This window comes from Bubalus bubalis, chromosome 21 (assembly GCF_019923935.1).
Source record: "Bubalus bubalis isolate 160015118507 breed Murrah chromosome 21, NDDB_SH_1, whole genome shotgun sequence".
NCBI lineage: Eukaryota > Metazoa > Chordata > Mammalia > Artiodactyla > Bovidae > Bubalus > Bubalus bubalis.
In genome coordinates, this window is record NC_059177.1 from 49,627,849 (window position 1) to 49,648,261 (window position 20,413).

At 50.9% G+C, this 20,413-nt stretch overlaps 1 protein-coding gene across 2 annotated transcripts in view; it reads right to left on the minus strand.

Moving 5' to 3' along the window:
- MAPKAPK3 (MAPK activated protein kinase 3) overlaps nucleotides 1–10,206 on the minus strand; it is a 28,642-nt gene extending 18,436 nt beyond the window's left edge. The window contains exons 1-2 of one of the 2 annotated variants that reach the window (XM_044934344.2): nucleotides 10,047–10,206; nucleotides 9,516–9,770 (exon numbers count right to left, since the gene is read on the minus strand). In XM_044934344.2, coding sequence (XP_044790279.2) covers nucleotides 9,516–9,719 — 204 coding nt within the window. In that variant the 5' untranslated portion in view covers nucleotides 9,720–9,770; nucleotides 10,047–10,206. Of the gene's footprint in view, nucleotides 1–9,515; nucleotides 9,771–10,031 lie in introns of both variants that reach the window. The other variant, XM_006053327.4, reaches the window with a different exon arrangement.
- Nucleotides 10,207–20,413: the final 10,207 nt, after the last annotated feature.

A 20,413-nucleotide genomic window follows, 5' to 3' on the forward strand; every position in this document is an offset into this window, starting at 1 on the left:
ATGTGTTTTAGTTTAACCTCAAAAAGGTCTCTTCCACCTATGGCTGATTCATGTTGAGGTTTGACAGAAAACAGCAAATTTCTGTAAAGCAATTCTCTTTCAATAAAAAATAAATTAAAAAAAAAGGAGGGTCTCTTCAATGGTCCCTCCTCATGAAGAGACCCCACCTTGGCCACAAAGTCTGTGCCCCCAGCTGGCCAGCGGTGCCCATAGAGCCCGTGCGGGGCTACAGAGGACTGGCGGGTGTGGAGAGGGTGACTGAGGCCATGCCCAAGTGACCCCTGCAGAGGCCCCCAGCTGGCCATGCTGTGGTCAGCTCTGGAGAAGGCACCCAGCACACCCTAGCTCTCACAAGAATGACAGCTGGTCTCTCCCCCGGAGGACGAAGATGACAAAGGAACACAAAGTGGCTCTGCATCTCTCCCACTTCCCTTGGCTTCGGCCAACCTCACATCTGCTCTGCATCTCTCCCGCTTCCCTTGGCTTCAGCCAACCTCATATCTGCTCTGCATCTCTCCCGCTTCCCTTGGCTTCAGCCAACCTCATATCTGCTCTGCATCTCTCCGCTTGCCTTGGCTTCAGCCAACCTCATATCTGCTCTGCATCTCTCCCGCTTCCCTTGGCTTCATCTGCGTCCCTGCAGCTCCCCACACAGGCCTGGGTGAGCACCAGCAGCCAGGCTCCTCCCTGGGGAGGCAGGGAAACCGGCTGCCCAGGCTTCCAGCCTCACTTGGCACCTGGCCCCTTTCTCTCTGCTGCTCCTGTTGGGTTACAAGGCTCCAGGCCTTCGACACCCGACCCCTAGCTCCTGGGAGAAGTCTCTGGAGCCACAGCCATGAGGAAGAAGTAGAAGGGGAGGAAGGCCCCGCCCTGTGGGCAGCCAGGGTGACAGCCTGGCAGCAGGGATACTCCTGCCACGGGAATGGGCTAAGTGACTCACCCTCCCTCTCCCAGGCCTCCAAGGGTAAGGACACACCCCAGTACAGGCTCAGCTGACTCAGGGCGTGAACCGTCATACAGAGCAGTGGAGAGGGGTCTTCGAACCTGAGTCATAATCGCCCAGCTTCTGTCCCTAGTAGGACACATACCCAACCGGTGGTATCACCACAGCTGACTGTTCCCCTGGCAACACCACTGCCAAGCTGGCCCAGGAGCGGCATCTTGGGGCATCCTCTTCATAGCCTTCTTAGAAGGGGGGCCCTTGAGAAGCAGAGCACCCGGCCCCTTACATTACTGACAGGCAGACTGACCTGCAAGAGGGGCCCCACTCCTGACCCCCACTGACAGGGCACACAGGGAAGGAAGGCTGACAGCCACCATCTGGCTGCCAGACAGGCCAGGGTTCCAGGGTTCCTTCACCTTTCCGAATCTCAATCTCCGTATCAGTGACAAGGTGGTGATAACAACCCATTCTCGGATTCTGTATTTGTGTTCAGCATGTTGGAAGCATTCAAAGGGACAAGTGGGTGCTCTTACCCTCACCCTCACCCCCTGTGCCACTGCCTGCCAGAGGGCATGGAGAGCACCGGCCAGGCCCTCAGGCACACCCCAAGAAGGGGGCTTGTGTGGGTTCACGGAACAGCTATGGAATAAACTATGAGTTCCTTGGGGGCTTCCCTGGTGGCTCAGATGAAGAATCTGCGGGAGACCCGGATTCAATCTCTAGGTCAGGAAGATCCCCTGGAAAAGGGAATGGCTACCCACTCCAGTATTCTTGCCTGGCAAATCCCTCGGAGGCTGAGCCCTTAAGAACAGGGCAGTGAAAGTGGCAGGTCAAGGCTCTAGCCCTTCACACTCCTGAAATAGACTGTGAGCCACACTGAGGTGGGGGTGGGGGCAGGTGCCGGGTGCAGGCTAGAGGGCCAGCGGCTCAGGGGTGCTCAGCCCAGGAGCGCGGGGCGGCGCACAGTCTCACAGGTGGCCCCATCGAGTCTCGGAGCCCCACCCCAAGCTCCTTCAGCCCCTCTCTCCCCAACTTCAACCCAGGAATCCTGGGGGGGTCCCCGTCTTGCACCACTGTCCCAAGCAAAAGGCTCAACCATTGAGCCATAAAAGGAGACCCACCGGCGGAGGCCACAGCCAAGGCTGACTTCCCACACCCCAAGGGGACGCCTCAGGTTACAGGTTTGACGCTGCTGCTCCAGCAGCACCCGGTCAAGGCCGGAATCAGGAGGAAACACTGAGCAGCAAGGGTGTGGGCGGGGCTCCTCCTTCTTGTCCTACCCCCGTCCAATCCCTGGGGGTGGGGCAGACTTTCAGACTAGGATGAGTCCTGAGCACCGGACCAGCCCCCATCTGTCCTCTGCCTGCCCTCAGCCAAAACCAAGCCAGAAACCCACAGGACAGAGGGGCAGGGTCTGAGAGGGGAGCAACCAAGGGACAGAAGGAGAAACAGAGCTGGGAAAGAAGAAAGGGGAAGGACAAGGAGGCGGAGAAGACAGAAAGGGAGAGCATCACAAAGGGAAAGCAGCAAGCACAAAGCCACAGTTAAAAGAGAAGAGCGATCCTAATCCAAAACCGGCAAAAAATAAAACCCAAATCAATTTTCTCAGCGTCTCTGACCTGTCCAGTGCTAAAAAGGCCTCCTGAAGCGCCCTGTTCCCCCAAAGAGCCACCTGGTACCCCTGCCCTAAACACACCGCCACAGTTCCCACACAGAAGGATTTTAATCACAATTACACTGGGCCTAATCCAGTTAGTTCCCGAAGGGCAGAGGGTGGGGAGGGGATTCTTTCACACCATTCTTTCCAACCCTGGAAGCGGCTGGCTGCCCCAGGTGCAGTGTGAACACAAGGGAGTCCTGACAAAGGCTAAGAATGTGCCGCTAAGAAATGCTCCATAAAGAAGGCTGAGCACCAAAGAATCGATGCTTTTGAACAGTGGTGTTGGAGAAGACTCTTGAGAGTCCCTTGGACTGCAAGATCAAAGCAGTTGATCCTAAAGGAAATCAACCTTGAATATTCATTGGAAGGACTGATGCTGAAGCTGAAGCTGAAGCTCCAATACTTTGGCCACCACATGCGAAGAGCCAACCCATTGGAAAAGACTCTGATGCTGAGAAAGATTGAAGGCAGAGGAGAAGGGGATGACAGAGGAGGAGATGGTTGGATGGCATCACTGACTCAGTGAACATCAATCTGAGCAAGCTCCAGGAGATGGTGAAGGACAGGGAAGCCTGGCGTGCTGCAGTCCATGGGGTCACAAAGAGTCGGACACGACTGAGTGACTGAACAACAACAACAAAGAAATGTACTCAGGCCGCCCCAAATGAGAGCCCTGCACCTACAACCTCTTGCTGTCTCATGACAGGATCCTGGGGATGTTAGCCACCAAGACCAACTTCTGCTTCCCACCACATATCCAAACCCCTTGCCACAAAGACAACTGTTTTGCAAAAAAATCCCAAACTGCCTTTTTCCAAGGTTACTCGGGGAGAAGGCGGAAGGAAGCCCAGAGTCTGGTCCTCTCTCAAGCCCAGGCAGCCTCTCATGTGGAGCCACACAAGGCCCCAAAGAGGCAGGAGGGAGGGCAGCAAAGTTCTCCTCAGAAAAGGTAGGAGCCTGTGGGAGCTGACTGGGGCTGTGGTCTCCATACCCCTAGAGCAGCAGACCCACCCATCCACATAGGGCCTGGCACCCACTTTTACAGCACAGGTGTGCTGGCAAGGTGCCTCACCCAAGGACAACCGCTGTCCCCAGTCCTTGCTTGGTGGTCATAATCTTTGGACACATGGCAGCCAGTTGCCAGGTTGGGACCAGATGAGGCTGGGGGCCTGCAGAGCCAGACGCTCCACCTGCTGCACCCTCGCAGGGGCCTCCTACGAGGACGTCCCAAGGAGGCCCTGGGAGAGGAAGATGAGGGATCCGAGTAGGAGAGCAACTTCCCCAAGGGCAAACCTGGGGACCAGGCAGACACGTAACAGACCTCTGTTGTCAGGGAGACCAGGCTGTGGGCTGAACAATAGCCCAGGTGACCCAGAAGACCCTACAGCATCCCTGGAAATAGCATTTCACAAGGGTCCTGGTGACACTACAAAAGAAAGTTCTGGGAGAAGGAGGGCAGGTTTCTGCCCACCTAGTGAGGGAGGGCACCAAAGACAGACAGACGCCTCAATGCGGGAGACCTGGGTTCGATCCCTGGGTTGAGAAGACCCCTGGAGAAGGAAGCGGCAACGTACTCCAGTACACTTACCTGGGAAATCTCACGGACAGAGGAGCCTGGTGGGCTGCAGTCCATGAGGTCGCAAAGAGTTGGACACGACTGAGCAACTAACACTTTCAATTTCACTTTCTAGTCTAGTGGGATGACGTATGAATCTGAGTTGTGACAAATGGCTAGGGAGAGCCACCGCTGACCTTTCCCCAATCCTTCAAACCCTACCTAACTGCCTCTTCTTCCACAGGGCCCCTTGGTCCCTCCACGGCTCCCCAGAGTTTGTTAGGGCCTGGACACCACTTGCTGAGATGAGCATATCCTACGAGGACACAAGACTGGGAGTGGGGAAGCAGTACCCCACAGCAAGTGCTGAGTTGTGCAAACCAGGCATATTGTCACACACACACACACCCTGTGCCCTCCTCTGTCATCCACATGCTTCTCAGACCAGAGGCCTGCATGAAAGCTGGCAGTCTCTTCCAGGAAACCTCCCCTGGCTGGCCCAGTCCTGACAGTTTCCTCTCGCCCACTCACCAACCTAACTTCCTGCCTGTGGCACCCTGGACTTTTGCTGGGCTGGGCTTGTCTGAGACTCACAAGGCTTGAGATGAACCATACACCCTTTCTGAGGCATTCCCACAGCTAGCACGGTCCTTGTGCGCTGGCTTTGCGGGGCGGGGGCGGGGTACCACCACCTGTCTACTCCCAAGCATAGCACCCTGCACAATAAGGAGAGCTAGACAGACGCAGACAAACAGCAGCAGGACCGCCTGGGGCCCAGTGCGGTCATGGAGGACGCTGTTAGCCTTCTTCCAGGAGCCGAGTGTCAGAGAGCCTCCTACGTCCCCACAGACTTGCATGAGGCATGAGGTGAGTTAGGCACTAAGACTCTGGGATCAAACTGCCTAGACACATGTCCCAGTCCTGCCACACAGCAGCCGGCCGTCTTGCGCAAGTGGATCACCTCTCTGAGTATCAGTGTCTTCATCCATAAAATGGGAATGAAAAGAGTTAGGTAAGATAACGTGTATTGTGCACAGGGCCAGGGCCTGACAGACAGAACACTCCGGAAAACTGTCAGCCATTCCTGGGAGTATCAGACCCCACAACACCAAGGCCTGAAGCCTGGAGAGATGGCATCAGTTCCCGCCTGGGGTGGGAAAATGATTCTGAAAGTCCCAGCAGAGGGGATCCTGAGAGCAGGCTAGGAGCACAGCTGCTGAAGCTGTGAGGGAGGCCAGCTGGGCAGGGCCTGAAGCATCTCAAAACAATCCCCCTCTGGGACTTTCCTGGTGGCTGAGTGGAAGAGAATCTGCCTGCCAATGCAAGGGACGTGGTTTCGACCCCTGATTCGGGAAGATTCCACATGCCACAGGTCAGAGAAGCCTGTGCACCCCAACTATTGAAGCCTGTGAGCCCTAGAGCCCGTGCTCTGCCACAAGAGAAACCACAGTGAGAAGCCTGAGCGCCACTAGAGAGTAGCCTCCACCCGTCGCAACTAGAGAAAAAGCTCGTGTAGCCATGAAGACCCAGCATAGCGAAAAATAAAGAAATAATTTTCAAACTGTCCCCAAATCCTGCTATTCGCATTTCATAGGGTTTGACACCCTCCCTAAGATCCTCATTTCAAAAAACAAACTGCCCACTTCTGGCAGTTCAGAAGGCTACTTGAGTCTGGTAGTACTGGAGTTACTCAGATTCTTTCCTTTCAGGAGAGGGGCGGCCTGGAGAGATGCAGTAAAACCACTAGCGGGGACTCCATTGTATGAGGCGGCCAGCCCTCCACACGCTTCCTGATGTGTCAACGCAGTAAACGAGGCCCTGCAGACGGTGATCTGACCGGTCTGGAGGTGGTAGGTGAAGGGGTGGCGGCTGCTAAATGAGAAAGTACCTGGCCTGCCAGGCAGCCCCACCCGGCCTCAAATCCAGCTCCACAGCACCAGCTCCAACAGGCCAGCCCCACCCATGGAGCAACGCAGGGACCTCCTGGCATGTGGATTCAACACCCCGAAACACCACTCCGACAAAGACAGAACGAGGAGGGCACTGGGAGCCCCAGGGGCGCCTAACATTTTTTAGTGGACCCAGAGGCCAGAGAGCAGGGCTGGGAAAGAAGACTCCCACTGCAGATCCCCTCAAGCTACTCAAGCCTTTGTTTTTTTGTTTTCTATGATTTACTTTTAATTGAAGGATAATTGCTTTACGATATTGTGTTGGTTTCTGCCACACATCAGCATGCATCAGCCATAAGTATACATACGTTCCCTCCTTCTGGAACCTCCCTCCCACAAGCCTTTGTTTCCATTTATCTAACTGTCACTATCAGTTCTGCCTGCCAGGCGGCCAGGGACCACACGTGTCCTTGGCAGAAAGTCAGGAGGGGAGATGATTCTGGTCTCTGCTATAATTTCCCATCCCAATCAAGTCATGTGGCTTCTGACCACTAACTAACTCCAGGTCCTGACTTTCTTATATGGATAAGGCTTGAGGGACTGGATCTCCATGTGAAGGGGTGGCTGCGTCCACTTAGCAGTGAAGATATGGGGTGTCAATGAACCAGTTAGCCCTGGAAGGGATCACAAACAAGAGGTCAGTAGGAGGCAGTCCCCTACCCCAGACACTTGGCAGGCAGACCTCCAGTTCCTGCCAAAGGGACTACAGAGGTGCTAAGGGTGGTGTGGAGACTGGAATGTCGGCACTGGGGGTAGAAGCTTCCTCGGGAGAGAGTCGCTGAGTGTGAGGGAGGACAAGACGGATCAGGCCAAGTGGTCAGGGGCTCAGGGAAAGGAGAAGAGGCCCAGCTCCCCAGGAAGGAGGAGCCTGCTTCTCTGGGGCCCCCAAAGAACAGCAACGGCTACAGGGACACTGACCACAGCTCTTCCTGTTTTATGAGCGTCTGCTGTGTTCCAGGCTTCATGCCAAGCACTATCTATCACTTTGAGCAACAGGGCCAGGAAGACAGGCACGAAGAGAGGGCAGGACACTAGGCCTGGTCCACAAATGGCAGAGACGGCCTGGACAAAGCCAGATTACAAGACAAGGAGAGGTCTGCCTGGGAAGGGATGTAGGTCCAGGGAAGCAGAAAGGCCAGAGCCCAGGGCCTCTGCTTAGGCTGACCAGGGGCAATTGGGGAAACAGCTAGGCAGAAGCAGAGAGAGGGCTGAGACCCACTCAGGGACTGACTGAGCTCCCGGGGCCCAAGACAGGCCATGTGCTGAGGTCTCCTGGTCCTGGCCCTCCTGTGCAGCGGCAGAGGCTATAAACAGAAAGGTTTATAGCCTCACTAGAGCCATCACTCATAATATAGGTATGATGTGCTAGAGGTTGTGGTTGTCCCATCTTGGAAGCAGGAGAGGACCTGCCTAGTTGGGTGGGGATTTGGTCACTGGAGTGGGGTGGGGGGTGGCAAGAACAGGAAGGTGCTGGGGTGGGGGCCTCATGGAATCCATGTCCCCCTTGCGGGCCAACCTAACACCAAATTCTGAAGATCCCAAGCCAACATCTCTAGCCATGCTCACCCAAAAAGCCTAAAGGGGAACAACAGGAGAATCTGTTCTGCATCTGCCCCCTTTCCACTCCACAACAGGGACCACTGAGGCCCTAGATTCAAGAGCAGGTGCTCTGAAAGTTGTTGCAGTCAGAAGTTCCCCCAAGTCACTTATCAGACACAGCACCTGCGGGAAAAGGCTTAGAGCCAGTCCTGCTTAAGCCAGTGCTGCCTGGGCCCATGAACTCCAGCCTCCCACTCCATCCCTGTCTCACTTACAGCCTCTGGAGTACCACACGGGGTGGTCAGAGCTCAGCCCTGGCTCACAGGGCCAAAACCTCAGTATTAAGAGGCTTCAGATGGCCCCTTGCCCACCCAGGCTGCACCCTGACCCAAGCAGGAGTGAAAGGGCCAAGATGGTGCTGAAGGAGAGAATGAAGATTGTCACTGCTCACTTCCTTAGCTCCATCTTCCCTCAGAAGAGCCACCCTTTTCCTGAAGGACTTGGAGAATCCCCTGCCAGGGGCTCCAGAAGGGCTCCCAACCCCACTCCGTGGCTGGGTTCGTAAGCAAAGAAGCTGTGCCTGAGACCCAGCCTCACCAGCCCAGCCCTGAGATCTTCCAGACCCATCCTCATGATCCCTTCCAAGACCACCCTGGGGAGATGACCCCCTCTATCACTCCTGGTAAGCTGGGCCCAGGTTCCTGCTCAGATACTTGCAGACTCTGTGCCCTAAGCAAGTCCTGTAACCTCGCCAGGCCTGTGCCAGGCCACTTTCTCTACATGCATGATTCCATTCCAAGCTCACACCAACTCCGTATCTTAACAACCCTTGAGCAGAGGAACCTGATTTTTGAGAGTCCAAGATCTAGTCCAAGGTCACAGAGCTGGCAAATACAGGCCAAAGATTAGAGCTACAACTGCAGGACTCTGGGCTCGGGCTCATAATTGCAACACCTGTAAAATGAGAAGATCTTCAGCTGTATTCTAACCTCCAGGAGCCACGCTCCTTGCCATGCTCTACCTATCCACCAGGTCGCTGGCAGAGGCTGCAACTAAGTGAAGTTCCCAGCGAGGACAGAGTCAAGGGATTCGAGGTACGGGGCACGGTCCTGAGCCCAAAACTGTATGACCTAAGCCAGGGCTACATAGCTCGGTCAGCCACCCTCAAGACTCCCGGGACTCCAACTGTATCAGCGAGGTCTTAACCAGGCCCACAGAGAGTCTATGATGTGACGTGGCTAGATGGCTGGCCCGCCCTCTGCCCAGGAAACAGGGTGGGTCAGGTCGGAGGAGGGTCTGCCCCTTTCAACACGGGTCTGGTTGACTCATCTGGAGCCCATGAGTAGCTTCCTGCCCACAGGGGCAATGGGTGTCAGGCTTGCCTACCAGTCAGCCCTGGGAGAATGTCACCACTCCAGCCTAGGCAGACAGGGGCCTCAGGAGAATTGCCCCACCCCAAGCTTTTGTGGGGACTCAGGCTGAAAGTAAGTGAAACCCATTCCAGTCAGAAGAGTTTCTCATAGAAGGAGCAGCCAAGCTGAATGCAGGTCCCCCTCAGGCCCAAACTCACAGGCCCAACCAGAAACCCAGAGTCAGGAATTACTCACTCCTTGCTTCCGGGTACAGCAGGCTCTACCCACAGCTGACTACACCCCCTTGCTCCCTGGGACATTCTGAGCTTAGCTAAGCTAAGCCTCAGTTTCCCCACCTGTGAAGCAGGAGGGACCAGGAGCCCAGCCTTACACACGAGTAAGAAGAGAAAACGGTAATGCTTAGCCTAAGAAGCTTAACAGAGGCCCTAGGCATAGCCCGTATCCACAGGGCTCTGCTGTTGGGCCCCCGCCCATGCGGGAGCGCGGGGTCACTGACCTTCAGGGCACACTTCTGCCCAGTGCGCCGGTGGAAGCACTCCAGCACCTTGCCGTTCACACCCAAGCCCAGCACCTGCTTGGACAACTGGTAGTCATCGGTCACTGCGTACTTCTTGGGCTCCCGCCGGGCGGAACAAGGTCCGCAGGGTGCACCTGACGGGGGCGCAGGGCCCCCCTGCTCCTCTGCTGTCTCCACGTCCATGGCCCCGCGGGGCGCTCAGAGGCGGCCCCAGCCTGGCGCGTCCGGGGCCACCTGGGAAAGAGACGAAGAGTGAGTTCCGCTCAGACTCCTTCAATACACTCCAGCCAAGGACGCCCTCAGCCGGACTGGGCTTCGGGCCGGGGACAGGGCTGGGAATGAGGAACGAGTTGCTGGAGAGGACGGACCCGCGGCAGGGGGCGGTGGTCACGCAAGCCGGGCACCAGGCGAGTCCTGCCCCGACCACCAGTCAAAAGGGGAAAGCGCCGCGAGGTCCCGGGATTGGGAGGTGGAGGGGGCCCTGTGAGGGCGTACCTGACGAGGGCGTACCTGACGGCAGCTCACGGGACTGTGGTTGCCGGTAAGGGGCAGGGACAGGGGTCGCCAGAGGCCGCGGCCCTGAGCGCCCAGAGCCGATAGTCGCGCCGCCGCCTGCCCACGTGACCGCTCCCCTCCCCCGCGCGTCCCCGACTACAAGCCGGGCTGGGTCAGCCTTAAAGGGCCAGGCTGGCCCAGGCAGGACGGGGCGGGGCCGGACCCGCCTAGAGCGGCGGCAGAAATAGGGGGCGTGGCTTCTAGAGGGGGCGGAAACCTCCTAGGCTCCGCCAGCCGCTGGGGAAACCCAGCGCTAGAGCAGCCGGCTACCGGGTGAGCTGTGCGAGCAGCCAATTGTACAAGCCACCAAGGAAGTGGCAGCACAGAAAATCTTCTCCTGGAGCCCCAGGTAGCCCCTGGAATCGAGTGTTTTCTCTGGAAGCTCCCAAAAGGCCCTCCAGTACAATGTGTAAGGTTTGCAACTTAGTGGTTGCCCACTGCCAGTCTAAAGTCTTAATTTTTGCCAACAGGGAGAATGAAATGGAATTTTGTTGAGATTCGCGTCTCTCTGGTTCCTGGTTGTTCTTGGGATCTTTCTAGCACTGGTATCTCTCCCCTTCTGTGCATCTCTTGTTCATATTCCCTTGGAAAACAGCATCCTAAGACTGCTGCTGCTGCTGTTAAGTCGCTTCAGTCGTGTCCGACTCTCTGCGACCCCATAGATGGCAGCCCACCAGGCTCCTCCGTCCATGGGATTTTCCAGGCAAGAGCACTGGAGTGGGGTGCCGTTGCCTTCTCCGATCCTAAGACTAGAAATCCTAAATTCCTATTTGGTCATATCCACCAACTTTTCACCTTATGACTTGAACTTCTGGTGTCATGTTTAAGAAGTCTTCTCCTTCCACCCTAGTGCCAGATATTCTTTATTAGCTAAGTGGTTTTCCCTTCCACTCTGAGCCCATCTTAGATTGTGTGCTTAGTCGCTTAATTGTGTCCAACTCTTTGGGACCCCACGGACTGCAGCCCGCCAGGCTCCTCTGTCCATGGGGATTCTCCAGGCAAGAATACTGGAGTGGGTTGCCATGCCCTCCTCCAGGGGATCTTCCCAGCCCAGGGATCGAACCCAGGTCTCCTGCAATGCAGATGGATCCTTTACTGTCCGAGCCACCAGGGAAGCCCCCATCTTAGATTATCTTACATATTTTGAACTCATTTTCCCATCACAGACTGTTAACTCTTATTTCACAAATAAGGAAACTGAGGGCCCGTAAGAGCAAACGACTAGAGCTTCAGGGTGTGTGGCTGTCTCCTTGAACAAGCCTGCACTGCTCCTGCCCTTCTCTCTCACCCCACAACCCAGAAGGAGGTGGCTCACTTGGAACAGGGAAGGTTGGGTTGAATTGGGGCAGGATCTCTGTGTGGGCCTCTGCTGCCATCTACAGGCCACTGGCAGGACCTGTCCCACCGTGCCCTCGGTCCCACTGAAAGTATCTCCTCTGTATACCCAAGTATCCAAAAGTGTCTTCAGGCCTGCATCTTTTAATTTCATGGCTGCAGTCACCATCCGCAGTGATTTTGGAGCCCAAGAAAATAAAATCTGCCACATTTCTATTTTTCCCCCATCTATTTGTCATGAAGTGATGGGACCAGATGTCATGATCTTAGTTTTTTGAATATTGAGTTTAAAGCCAGCTTTTAATCATTACTACAAACAAGGCTAGTGGAGGTGATGGAATTCCAGTTGAGCTATTTCAAATTCTAAAATATGATTCTGTTTAAAGTGCTGCACTCAATATGTCAGCAAATTTGGAAAACTCAGCTGTGGCCACGGGACTGGAAAAAGTCAGTTTTCATTCCAATCCCAAAGAAAGGCAATGCCAAAGAATGTTCAAACTACTGGACAATTGCACTCATTTCACATACTAGAAAGGTTATGTTCAAAATCCTTCGAGCTAGGCTTCAGCAGTATGTGAACTGAGAACTTCCAGATGTACAATCTGGGTTTAGAAAAGGCAGAGGAACCAGACATCAAACTGCCAAATTCATCAGATCACAGAGAAAGCAAGGGAATTCCATAAAAACATCTACTTCTGCTTCATTGACTACAAGAAAGCCTTTGACTGTGTGGATCACAACAAACTGTGGAAAAATCGTAAACAGATGGGAATACCAGACCACCTTACCTGTCTCCTGAAAATCCTGTACATGGATCAAGAAGCAACAGTTAAAACCTTACATGGAACAATGGAACAGACTGGTTCAAAACTGAGAAAGGAGTGCGACAAGGCTGTATATTGTCACCCTGCATAGTTAACTTCTATGTAGAGTACATCATGTGAAATTGTTGGGCTGGATGAACCACAAGTTGGAATTAAGACTGCTGAGAGAAATATCAACCACCTCAGATATGTAAATGATTCTACTCTAATGGCAGAAAGTGAAGAGGAACTAAAGAGCCTCTTGATGAAGGTGGAGGAAGAGAGTGAAAAAGCTGACTTAAAACTCAATATTCAAAAAACTAAGATCATGGCATCTGGTCCCATCACTTCATGGCAAATAGATGAGGAGAAAATAGAAAATAGCAGATTTTATTTTCTTGGGTTCCAAAATCACTGTGGATGGGGATAGCAGCCATGAAATTAAAAAATGTTTGCTCCTTGGAAGGAAAGCTATGACAAACCTAGACAGCATATTGAAAAGCAGAGACCCCACTTTGCTGACAAAGATCCATACAGTTGGACCTATGTTTTTTCCAGTAGTCATGTATGGATGTGAGAGTTGGACAATAAAGAAGGCTGGGTGCTGAAGAATTGATGTCTTTGAACTGTGGTGCTGGAGAAAACTCTTGAGAGTCCCTTGGACAACAAGGAGATCAAACTAGTCAATCCTAAAGGAAATCAACCCTGAATATTCATTGGAAGGGCTGATGCTGAAATTGCAATATTTTGGCCACGTGATGCCAAGAGCCAACTCATTGGGAAAGACCCTGATGCTGGGAAAGATTGAAGGCAAAAGGAGAAGAGAGTTGCAGAAGATGAGTTGATTAGATAGTATCACCAACTCAATGGACATGAATCTGAGCAAACTCAGGGAGCTAGGAAGGACAGATAAGCCTTGGGTGCTGCAGTCCATTGGGGGTAGCAAAGAGATGGATACAGTTTAGCGACTGAACAACAACAGAGAGCTGAGGGTGGAGGCTGGCCTCTTGTTGTAGCCAAGGGCATCTCTGCATGCTGTGGTCTCTGGACTCTCTTATTTTCTAAAAACTAGAGTTAGATTACAATTGTTTTAACACTTTTGTATTTTTAAATTAATCTCTATTAAATTTTAATTGCATAAGCAAACTTGCTTGTTACAATAAAATTGAACCATACAGAAATTTAAAAAGTAGGCAATGGCAATGCCTCTCGTTTCACAGTGTCCACGCCAAAGCCAATGGGTACACAGCATACACAGTCTCCACATGGGCTCATCATAGACGTGTTTTGCAACTGACTCGGGGAGCCAGGATGCATAGTTCCCCTCGCTGCTCACATTCCAGCAAGCATCTGCCACCTGCACATTGATGGGAGGATTCAGTATTTGGGACAGCTGGGTTGGGGCAGGTGGGCTGTTGTTTTAGTTGCTAAGTTGTGTCCGACTCTCTGCGATTCCATAGACGGTAGCCTGCCAGGCTCCTCTGTCCATGGAATTTCCCAGGCAAGAATACTGGAGTGGGTTGTCATTTCCTTCTCCAGGGGATCTTCCTGACTCAGGAATTGAACCCACATCTCCTGCATTGGCAGGCAGATTTTTTTACCTCTAAGCCACCAGGGAAGCCCAGCAGGTCAATACAAGGTGGCAAACTGGGCCACACAACCCTCCGTGAAAAATGTATGTCCAAGGGGATGGGGGCCGAGAGGTTTTCGAATAACTCACCATGACCATGGGGCCCAGTGAGTGCCTGCGGGGCGGTTTTGGGGGGGTGGGCAGGTGAACCCCCTCTGCCCCAACACACACACACAGCATGTGGACTGTTCTTTGGGGAGAGGAGAGGCTGCACACAGGAAAGTTTAGAGATCAAACGAGTTCGACTTGAGGAAGGCACTGCTGTGTGTTCTCATGACCCACCTTGTGACTGTTCTGGGTTGGGAAGGGCAAAGAGATCCTGCAACTAGAATCTCTAGGGTGCAGGGGAGGGTTTTTTCTAGAAGAAAGAATCCATGGAGATGTGGCACGTGAAACTAGGAGAGGCACTGCCACTGGGTGGCAGTGTGGGCCCAGCAGACAGGGCAGGAGGGGTCATAATTAGATGGCCAGATCAGAGATAAGATCAGTCGCTCAGTCGTGTCCGACTCTTTGTGACCCCATGAATCACAGCACGCCAGGCCTCCCTGTCCATCACCAACTCCCGGAGTTCATTCAGACTCACGTCCATCGAGTCAGTGATGCCATCCGGCCATCTCATCCTCTGTCGTCCCCTTCTCCTCCTGCCCCCAATCCCTCCCAGCATCAGAGTCTTTTCCAATGAGTCAACTCTTCACATGAGGTGGCCAAAGTACTGGATTTTCAGCTTTAGCATCATTCCTTCCAAAGAAATCTCAGGGCTGATCTCCTTCAGAATAGACTGGTTGAATCTCCTTGCAGTCCAAGGGACTCTCAAGAGTCTTCTCCAACACCACAGTTTAAAAGCATCAATTCTTCAGTGCTCAGCCTTCTTCACAGTCCAAATCTCACATCCATACATGACCACAGGAAAAACCATAGCCTTGACTAGACGGACCTTTGTTGGCAAAGCAATGTCTCTGCTTTTGAATATGCTATCTAGGTTGGTCATAACTTTCCTTCCAAGGAGTAAGTGTCTTTTAATTTCATGGCTGCAGTCACCATCTGTAGTGATTTTGGAGCCCAGAAAAATAAAGTCTGACACTGTTTCCACTGTTTCCCCATCTATTTCCCATGAAGTGGTGGGACCGGATGCCATGATCTTAGTTTTCTGAATGTTAAGCTTTAAGCCCACTTTTTCACTCTCCACTTTCACTTTCATCAAGAGGCTTTTGAGTTCCTCTTCACTTTCTGCCATAAGGGTGGTGTCATCTGCATATCTGAGGTTACTGATATTTCTCCCGGCAATCTTGATTCCAGCTTGTGTTTCTCCCAGTCCAGCATTTCTCATGATGTACTCTGCACAGAAGTTAAATAAACAGGGTGACAATATACAGCCTTGATGAACTCCTTTTCCTATTTGGAACTAATCTGTTGTTCCATGTCCACTTCTAACTGTTGCTTCCTGACCTGCATACAAATTTGATCTGCATACAAGACCTTTTAGAACTAACACCCAAAAAAGATGTCCTTTTCACTACAGGGGACTGGAATGCAAAAGTAGGAAGTCAAGAAACACCTGGAGTAACAGGCAAAGACTAATAGAGTTTTGCCAAGAGAATGCACTGGTCATAACAAACACCCTCTTCCAACAACACAAGAGAAGACTCTACACATGGACATCACCAGATGGTCAACACCGAAATCAGATTGATTATATTCTTTGCAGCCAAAGATGGAGAAGCTCTATACAGTCAGCAAAAACAAGACCAGGAGCTGACTGTGGCTCAGACCATGAACTCCTTATTGCCAAATTCAGACTGAAATTGAAGAAAGTAGGGAAAACCACTAGACCATTCAGGTATGACCTAAATCAAATCCCTTATGATTATACAGTGAAAGTGAGAAATAGATTTAAGGGACTAGATCTGATGGATAGACTGCCTGATGAACTATGGACTGAGGTTCATGACATTGTACAGGAGACAGGGATCAAGACCATCCCCATGGAAAAGAAATGCAAAAAAGCAAAATGGCTATCTGGGGAGGCCTTACAAATAGCTGTGAAAAGAAGAGAAGTGAAAAGCAAAGGAGAAAAGGAAAGATATAAACATCTGAATGCAGAGTTCCAAAGAACAGCAAGAAGAGATAAGAAAGCCTTCTTCAGCGATCAATGCAAAGAAATAGAGGAAAACAACAGAATGGGAAAGACTAGGGATCTCTTCAAGAAAATCAGAGATACCAACGGAACATTTCATGCAAAGATGAGCTCGATAAAGGACAGAAATGGTATGGACCTAACAGAAGCAGAAGATATTAAGAAGAGATGGCAAGAATACACAGAAGAACTGTACAAAAAAGATCTTCACGACCCAGATAATCACGATGGTGTGATCACTGACCTAGAGCCAGACATCCTGGAATGTGAAGTCAAGTGGGCCTTAGAAAGCATCACTACGAACAAAGCTAGTGGAGGTGATGGAATTCCAGTTGAGCCATTCCAAATCCTGAAAGATGATGCTGTGAAAGTGCTGCACTCAATATGCCAGCAAATTTGGAAAACTCAGCAGTGGCCGCAGGACTGGAAAAGGTCAGTTTTCATTCCAATCCCAAAGAAAGGCAATGCCAGAGAATGCTCAAACTACCGCACAATTGCACTCATCTCACACACTAGTAAAGTAATGCTCAAAATTCTCCAAGCCAGGCTTCAGCAATATGTGAACCGTGAACTTCCTGATGTTCAAGCTGGTTTTAGAAAAGGCAGAGGAACCAGAGATCAAATTGCCAACATCCGCTGGATCATGGAAAAAGCAAGAGAGTTCCAGAAAAGCATGTATTTCTGCTTTATTGACTATGCCAAAGCCTTTGACTGGGTGGATCACAATAAACTGTGAGATGGCCAGAGGGACCCGCAACACCAGGGGCAGGCTGGTACCTGGAGCAAAACAGAGGCACCACTCTTCCCAGAGAGCAGAGGAGCTGCATGGTGCTGTCAGAGTCACAAGGGGCAAAAAGTGTGTGTTAGTCGCTCCATTGTGTTCGACTCTTTGTGACCCCAGGAACTGTAGCCTGCCAGGATCCTCTGTCTATGGAATTCTCTAGGCAAAGATACTGGAGTGGGTGGCCATTCCCTTCTGCAGGGGATCTTCCCAACCCCAGGGATAGAACCCAGGTATCCTGCATTGCAAGCGGATTCTTTAGCATCTGAGCCACCAGGAAAGCCCCCTTCACAAAGTGCAGCTGGAGGGCAAAACCCTTGGCGTTTACACACACAACTGCACAATCACTGATTTCTGTAGGGGGCGCTTTCAAGGAGACCCTGGGGTGCTCTGGTGTTGACTGGCCTGGAGGCAGGGAAGCTTCACTGAGGACCTAAAAGTTGGACCCTGACGGATGCCTAGGAGTTGGCTTGTCACAAGAGCTAGAGAGGAAGTGTGTTGGGGTGGACTAGGGTCGGGGGGGTGGGTGGCTGGGCCTGTGAGATCTAGGGTATATTTTAACCTCTCTGTGCCTCATTTTCATCACCTGTAAAGAGGGGACAATATGTAGTAGTTAGACAATGAAATGGGGCTGGAAATAGCTGAGGTCACCTGGCACATAGTGTTCAGTATGGTAGTCACAGGTAGAGGGTAGGGGTAGTCTTGGGGCAGAGAGCTTGGGGTCTATACTCAGGGAGACTCAGGTTCAAAGCTGTGAAGCCCCTCTGTCTTCACAGTAATGTGGGGTAGCAGATAGTTCCTACTGGAGAAACAGCACCTTACACAAGGGCCCTATGCCAGGCTCTTCCAGGAGCCCCAGCCATCAATGTGGTAATGAGGCCTCCACACCCATGCCCATCCCAGGAAAGCAGCTTCTGGCCTATTCAGGAGGGAAAAGAGCAGTGATCCAACAAGAGACTGACCCAGACTCGCCCGAGAGTGTCCAGGAGCCTCCATCGGAGGTATGGGTCAGGGGTGGCCTGCTGCAGGGTTGGGGGCCCTGAGTGCAGCAGTGTATGCATGGGACCTTTTGAAGGAGGTCGCCATTATGTTCATTAGCCTACCATAGTTTGGCCTCAGGTCAAATAACAGGGAGGGAACACAGCCCCGCCCATCAACAGAAAATTGGATTAAAGATTTACTGAGCATGGCCCCACCCATCAGAACAAGACCCAGTTTCCCTCTCAGTCAGTCTCTCCCATCAGGAAGCTTCCATAAACCTCTTATCCTTATCCATCAGAGGGCAGACAGACTGAAAAACACAATCACAGGAAACTAACCGATCTGATCACATGGACCACAGCCTTGTCTAACTCAGTGAAACTATGAGCCATGCTGTGTAGGGACGGGTCATGATGGAGAGTTCTGCAAAACGTCGTCAACTGGAGAAGGGAATGGCAAACCGCTTCAGTATTCTTGCCTTGAGAACCCCATGAACAGTATGAAAAGGCAAAAAGATAGGACACTGAAAGATAAACTCCCCAGGTCAGTAGGTGCCCAATATGCTACTGGAGATCAGTGGAGAAATAAATACAGAAAGAATGAAGAGACAGAGCCAAAGAAAAACAACACCCAGTTGTGGATGCAACTGGTGATGGAAGTTAAGTCCAATGCTGTAAACAGCAGTATTTCATAGGAACCTGGAATGTTAGGTCCATGAATCAAGGCAAACTGGAAGTGGTCAAACAGGAGATAGCAAGAGTGAATGTCGACATTTTAGAAATCAGTGAACTAAAATGGACTGGAATGGGTGAATTTAACTCAGATGACCATTATATCTACTACTGTGGGCAAGAATCCCTTAGAAGAAATGGAGTAGCTATCATAATCAACTAGAGTCCAAAATGCAGTACTTAGATGCAATCTCAAAAACGACAGAATGATCTCTCTTCATTTCCAAAGCAAACCATTCAATATTACAGTAATCCAAGTCCATGCCCCGACCAGCAATGCTGAAGAAGTTGAAGTTGAACAGTTCTATGAAGACCTATAAGACCTTCTAGAACTAACACCCAAAAAAGATGTCCTTTTCATTATAGGGGACTGGAATGCAAAAGGAGAAAGTCAATAAATACCTGGAGTAACGGGCAAATTTGGCCTTGGAGTACAGAATGAAGCAGGGCAAAGGCTAATAGAGTTTTGCCAAGAGAATGCACTGATCATAGCAAACACCCTCTTCCAACAACACAAAAGAAGGAAGACTCTACACATGGACATCACCAGATGGTTAATACCGAAAACAGATTGATTATACTCTTTGCAGCCAAAGATGGAGAAGCTCTATACAGTCAGCAAAAACAAGACCAGGAGCTGACTGTGGCTCAGATAATGAACTCCTTATTGTCAAATTCAGACTTAAATTGAAGAAAGTAGGGAAAACCACTAGATCATTCAGTATGACCTAAATCAAATCCCTTACGATTATACAGTGGAAGTGACAAATAGATTCAAAGGATTAGATCCAATAGACAGAGTGCCTGAAGAACTATGGACGGAGGTTTGTGAAATTGTACAGGAGGCAGAGATCAAGACCATCACCAAGCAAAAGAAATGCAAAATGACAAAATGGTTGTCTGAGGAGGCCTTACAAATAGCTGTGAAAAGAAGAGAAGTGAAAGTCAAAGGAGGAAAGGAAAGATATACCCATTTGAATGCAGAGTTCCAAAGAATAGCAAGGAGAAATAAGAAAGCCTTCCTCAGTGATCAATGCAAAGAACAGAGGAAAAGAATAGAATGGGAAAGACTAGAGATCTCTTCAAGAAAATTAAGAGATACCAAGGGAATATTTTATGCAAAGATGGGCACAATAAAGGACAGAAATGTTATGGACCTAATGGAAGCAGAAGATATTAAGAAGAGGTGGCAAGAATACACAGAAGAACTATACAAAAAAGATCTTCATGACCTGGATAATCACGATGGTGTGATCACTCACCTAGAGCCAGACATCCTGGAATGCAAAGCCAAGTGGAGGTGATGGAATTCCAGTTGAGCTATTGCAAATACTAAATTTCAAATACTAAAAGATGATGCTGTGAAAGTGCTGCACTCAATATGTCAGCAAATTTGGAAAATTCAGCAGTGGCCATAGGGCTGGAAAAGGTCAGTTTTTATTCCAATCCCAAAGAAAGGCAATGCCAAAGCATGTTCAAACTACCAAACAATTGCATTGATCTCACACACTAGCAAAGTTAAGCTCAAAATTCTCCAAGTCAGGCTTCAACAGTATGTGAACCGTGAACTTCCAAATGTTCAAGCTGGATTTAGAAAAAGTCAGAGGAACCAGAAATCAAATTGCCAACATCCGTTGGATCATCGAAAAATCGAGAGAGTTCCAGAAAAACATCTACCTCTGCTTTATTGACTATACCAAAGCCTTGATTTTGTGGATCACAACAAGCTGTGGAAAATTCTTCAAGAGATAGGAATACCAGACCACCTGACCTGCCTCCTGAGAAATTTATATGCAGGTCAAGAAGCAACAGTTAGAACTAGACATGGAACAACACACTGTTTCTAAATCAGGAAAGGAGTACATCAAGGCTGTATATTTTCACCCTGCTTATTAAACTTGTATGCAGAGTACATCATGAGAAATGC